The sequence below is a fragment of the Anoplopoma fimbria genome, unplaced genomic scaffold (genome assembly GCF_027596085.1).
Source record: "Anoplopoma fimbria isolate UVic2021 breed Golden Eagle Sablefish unplaced genomic scaffold, Afim_UVic_2022 Un_contig_9093_pilon_pilon, whole genome shotgun sequence".
Taxonomy (NCBI): Eukaryota; Metazoa; Chordata; class Actinopteri; order Perciformes; family Anoplopomatidae; genus Anoplopoma; species Anoplopoma fimbria.
Genome location: NW_026553769.1, coordinates 36621 through 42500, shown reverse-complemented (window position 1 = coordinate 42500; position 5880 = coordinate 36621). Strand labels below are relative to the sequence as shown.

Sequence of the window (5880 nt, the reverse complement as noted above, 5' to 3'; positions counted from 1 at the left end):
CCTTTAGGAGTAAAAGTCGACAGCTGTTGGGTACAAACGGTGGATTATATTTTTTAATGCGCCTATGAATGAACTCTCTGATAAAAGCTGAAGGATACCAAAGTCATGTTGCTGGTGGAAGCTGTTCTTTTTATGGGTTCCATCCTTTACATCTCAGGTATGAATGACTATAAATATACTTAACATCTATTAATTGTACATCTATGGTATTATATTATGGCTCTACTGAAGTATAGGAGTCGGATTGTAAAAGAGTTGATGGGATGGAAAACTTTAATGACTGTCAAGATTATATTACATGTGACCTCTCAAGATGAAAATGCCTCTAATCTATAGTATACCATTATTGTCAGTGCTTTATAAATAGAGGATTTGTTGATTTATTGATAAAATCTTCTGTTAAAGGTGTTCAGGGACAAACAAACAGCATCTGTGCTTTAAAAGGTTCATCAGTGGATCTGCCCTGCTCAGCTCTACATCCCACTTCAACATACAAATGGTACACTGTACACTTGGATGGAAACAATTATGTTCTGAATGAACTGTCTGCAGATGGAAAACGTGTAGCGTACAACATGTCTGATGAAAGTCATCAAAATCTAACAATCAAAGATCTAACAGACAGAGATGAGAATGTTTACTGCTGCAGAAAGAATGGAGACGACCCAATAAACTGCTGGTCAGAGGGCATCAAACTCCATGTAGCAGGTACAGTGACTGTCAGTATTTATTACTTTAAGAATCTTTAGATATCTTTATATATACATATATTTAAAATGTCATGTCACACATGACCATCCAGACCTGCAGGTGAAGGTGATTCCCACCACAGACGGACAGACAGTAGCACTGATATGTAGCAGCAGCTGTCCTCTGACTGAAGAGCCTGCAGTCTACATCTGGTACCAGAACAGAGAGGTCCTCTATCAGGACTGGTCTCCCTGGTACCAACAGCTGGTCAGCAGTGAGGAAGCAGTCAGATACTCCTGTGCTATCAAAGGCTACGAGGACCTCAGAGCCCCTGAAGTCTCAGTGGGTGAGTGACAACATTTAGCTCCTTGTTATAGGATGAAACATCTGGATTAATGGGTTACACCTTCAACAGATACAATCACCAATAAAAACACTGAATGTCATTTCTTTTGTCCAGATTCTGTCACACGGAGCTGCTTTAAGGTGACCTATGCTAAAGGGACAATGTGTTCTAATAAGCAGACATCAGAGGAGGAGCCCTGCTCCATCACATATCCAACAGGTGGAGTTTCTCAAACACTTACACACAAACACACCTCATCCTCACGTCTCTAAAGCCTTTAAAGTCTGTTTTTCACAGAAGAGATGAACATTTATTTCAAATGTTCCGTTAGTATCTTTTCTTTTTCTTGGGAAAATAAAACTATTGTTACCCCTCATCGACTTCAGTGGTTATTTTATTTAGCATCACAATCGTATAACTGATTCTGTAAAGACCAGAGTTCATATTAAACAAGTCATGTCATTGATTCATTAAGTTCCAGTAACTGATTAATCATGTATTCATTATCTCCCAACAGAAGTACATGTTCAAAGGACTTTTGGAGCTGAACCAGGCCGGATCACACTGAAGTGTAACACCAACTGTCCTCTAACTGACTCAGAAACTTCCTATAGGTGGTACAAAGGTGGATATTTATACGAGAACATTAAGAGACAACAGGCTACAGTTCCCCGCTCCTCTAATGAAACATTCTCCTGTGCTGTAAAAGGAATCGAGGATCTGCACTCTGCTGAAGTCTGTGAGTATGAACCAACGTATAGACTGTTAAAACCTGGGACTGAGGGGAAATAAAAATAAGATCATTTATAAAAGCTTTAAGCATCAGCCCGACAATCTACAAACATTTCCAAAATCCTTAAAATACAGGAGCTAAATAATTAGCTGGACAAATTTATCAAGTTCATCATACTCCGAAATCACCTTCCAATTCAAATATCGAAAACTGTGCATTTCAGCACATTTATGTTATGCGTGATCCCCAAATGTTGTGACAAATGTGTCTCCTCCGGTACTTTAGAGGGTGTTGTTGCATTGAGACAACGAATATCAGAAAATATCCAAAGAATTAACAGCAAAGTTTTTTCCCGTGGAGATTAACAACTGTAAACATCATGTTGTGTTATGATATTCTGAATGAGTTCTATTCTGATGTTCTTGGATCATCTTTGTTCATGTATAATCCACTATGAGTCTCTATAGAGGTTATTATTATTAAACATGTATACAGCTCATTCACTATATGAGTCTCTATAGAGGTTATTATTATTAAACATGTATACAGCTCATCCACTATATGAGTCTCTATAGAGGTTATTATTATTAAACATGTATACAGCTCATTCACTATATGAGTCTCTATAGAGGTTATTATTATTAAACATGTATACAGCTCATTCACTATATGAGTCTCTATAGAGGTTATTATTATTAAACATGTATACAGCTCATCCACTATATGAGTCTCTATAGAGGTTATTATTATTAAACATGTATACAGCTCATCCACTATATGAGTCTCTATAGAGGTTATTATTATTAAACATGTATACAGCTCATTCACTATATGAGTCTCTATAGAGGTTATTATTATTAAACATGTATACAGCTCATCCACTATATGAGTCTCTATAGAGGTTTCTACGTCTCTTTCCTGTTTACCAGCAGCTCTGTGCGTTGAACACAAACCAACAGTTTGTAAAGCTGGAGTAGAAAAAGAACAGAAGGAGAAACACTCCTACTGTTAAACATCATGAAGGACTTGGATATCAACAGGTTTTTGGATATGAACAAATATCTCAACGCCGACCTTTTAGAGAAGGTGTTTGAAGGAATGAAAGAGGGAGGCTGAGCTCACACGGTCCAACAAGTCCTCCACCTCTGGAACTCTTTGATAAAAACATAGTTTAGATCCTGATGTTCCACTTTTACATATTAAGACGTGATAAACGACGTGTTAGGACATCGACCCGTCAAACAAGAGAATGAAGTTGCCGTGAGATTCAATGATGATGAGGAAGAGGAAGAGGAAGAGGGTTGAGGTCGTTTTACATTAATCCGAATATGGACGACTGAATGTAATCAGGAAAATTAGAGGAATATTTTCATTTTAATGAATGTAAAACAGCTTATTAGGAATATTGTGTTTTTCTGAATAAGAGTAAAAACTTGAATGTTTGGTTCATGTAAACGTTGTCACTGACGGAGGTGATCTGCTGGTGTTTTTATAGATTATCATTATATTAAAGGGCAGGTCCACTGAGTATTGATAATAGTATCTGCTAGTAGTATTAAATCCTAAAGATACCTATCAGTACCTGAAGGCCACTGTAGTTCTCTACTCTGTGAAAGGGAGGAGTGAGCAGAGAGGAATGTTGTTGGTTTAAATCTGCAACAAACATCAGATATCACTAAATCTCACACTGTTAAACGACACGTTTGCTGCATATGACATGTTGTGACTCATCTATTTTTCAGGTCTCGATGATCCGAACTGCTGGAGTATTAATTATGTCAGCAGGAGAATCTGTGCTCTGGAAGGTTCTTCAGTCAACATCTCTAGTGAATATTCTAATCCCAACAACAAGAAACCAAAATCTAAATCATGGTTTAAAATAAAGAGAAGTGTGAAGAAAGACGTTGAAGAGCCAATTAAAGCTGAAGGTGGTGTGAAGTATCATGACAACATGAAGAACCAACACATCCTGACAATCAGTAACCTGAAGAAGGATGACTCAGCAGAATACACATTCATACTCCAAGATGACAAAAGATGGAAACGGTCTGATTCACCTGGAGTCACTCTGGTTGTCACAGGTAACTCTCAACATTATGTTGACTTTCTCCGTTTAAGCTGATGTATAAACTTCGGTACCATTTTTTTAACTTCCTGTTAAAATTCTAAAATGCTTCATTCATGCCTTATAGGACTGCACAGACGTAGTGAAAAACAATCTCAAGTAAAATGCCCTTTTTTTTTTTTTTTTTTTACATCTACTGCCTCTCTAAACATCTTCCAGGCCTGAAAGTGGAGTTGAGTCCTTCTGCAGTGGTGACAGAGGACCAGAGAGTCACACTGACCTGCAGTACCAGCTGTCCTCTGACTGACAACACAAACTACATCTGGTTCTTCAACAGTCGACCTCTGACCCCGACAGAGAACCACAACAAACACCTGGTTCTGGACCCGGTCAGCAGTCAGCATGCAGGAAGCTACGCCTGTGCTGTCAGAAGCCACAACAACATCAGCTCTCATGTAAAGACTCTCACTGTCCAGAGTAAAAGAGGACAATGGACACCAGCAGCAGCTGCAGGAGTCTGTGCTGCTCTCCTGGTTATAATACCCCTCTCTGTCTTCTGCTGGATCAGGTGAGCAACTGTCCTCTGTTTCAGACCAACCACATTTAATCTACAAGCTGAAAGCTCTGATTCATTCACATATTTATTCATTTTATGAATCAGAAAGAAGAGGACTTCAGGTCAACCTCCAACAAATGAAACCTCAGTCCACATGGAGCAGGTAAAGACTGGAACTAAAGACTCTGCTACAATAAAAAATAAAACACTGAAGTGCAGTATAAAGTGAAGTTATTTGTCTCCTCATCAGTTAAACCCTGGTCCTGTGTTTGAGGACGTCTCAGCTCCACCAACAGATCAGAATGATCTGGTCTACAGCAGAGTCCTCTTCCCTCAGAACCACACAGATCCTCTCTACAGCAGAGTCCACTTCCCTCAGAACCACACAGATCCTCTCTACAGCAGAGTCCGGCCACATCCAGATCCAGAACAGGATCAGGTGCACTACGCTGCTGTGAACTTCAGACCCAACAGGACCGCTGAGTGAACATCTGTTGTCTTTACTGATGAGTCCCTCTACTTTGTCACCTTGCTCATGAGGACGAGTAACAGTGTTACATATCATCTATATTATTTTCTCCATCTGATAAACTGAGAGCTGCAGACCAGACATCTCTGGTCTAAACACACATTACCCATGGACCTTGCTTAATACATATATTTATAATTGAATTCAGCTATTAGCTTCAGTGTGACGCAGTAACTTAGATGGCTCAGCTCACAGCAAACAGTAATATGTTAGAGAGGCAACTTAGTTTAACTTGTATTTTTTCCTGATGGGTTGTTACACATGATGGTGTCCTCTCTTTTAGAGACTCTGTGGATAGAACGTTGGTCAGGGTGTAAAATGATTTAAAATGTACTGATATTACACGTGATGTTTTAAAATGTCTTCAATTTGAACATCTGTGCTGCTCTCCTGGTTATCATACTCCTCATTGTCTTCTTTCTGGTTAGTTGAGCAACGCTGTCCTCAGTCCTCATCAACTACATTCAATGGATTATTTGAAATCACTTGTTCATATATATATATATATATTATATATATATATATATATATATATATATATATATTCATTCACTAACCAGGAAGAAGAGGACATTAGGTCAATCTCCTGAAACTGAACCACCGGATTCCCCTACCTTGCCTTTGCCCCGGTTAGCCGCCTTAGCCTTCTGTCCCCGACCACGAGGGTAGCCTCTGCTTCCTCTGGTTTCCGTCCGCCTGATCCCCTGCCTGTTTCCCAATGTGAGTCTGACCCTGCCTGTATGTCTGCTGTGTGTTCAGCTTTGAATAAAGCTCCAGAACTTTATCTGTCTCCTGGTCATTCTGCTTTTGGGTCCACACCACATCCGTGACACGTTCTCTGTATTTGTTGGGAATGGATTAGAGCTCCCCAAACTGCACAGCTACCCAGTTGAGGAACGGGTGGCTGTGCTGTTCCCGCTGGGCCGCAGCTTTCTTCGCTTCCCGTTCCTCGCTTCCCGTT

General features: G+C 39.7%; 1 protein-coding gene across 1 annotated transcript; it reads left to right on the top strand.

Moving 5' to 3' along the window:
• Positions 1 to 562: 562 nt before the first annotated feature.
• Positions 563 to 5395, top strand: LOC129116804 (B-cell receptor CD22-like). Its single transcript, XM_054627510.1, has 8 exons — positions 563 to 708; positions 803 to 1036; positions 1151 to 1255; positions 1554 to 1775; positions 3512 to 3850; positions 4054 to 4402; positions 4496 to 4553; positions 4641 to 5395. Exons 1-8 carry the CDS (start codon positions 576 to 578, stop codon positions 4875 to 4877), a joined length of 1677 nt encoding a protein of 558 aa, XP_054483485.1. The 5' UTR covers positions 563 to 575; the 3' UTR covers positions 4878 to 5395.
• Positions 5396 to 5880: the final 485 nt, after the last annotated feature.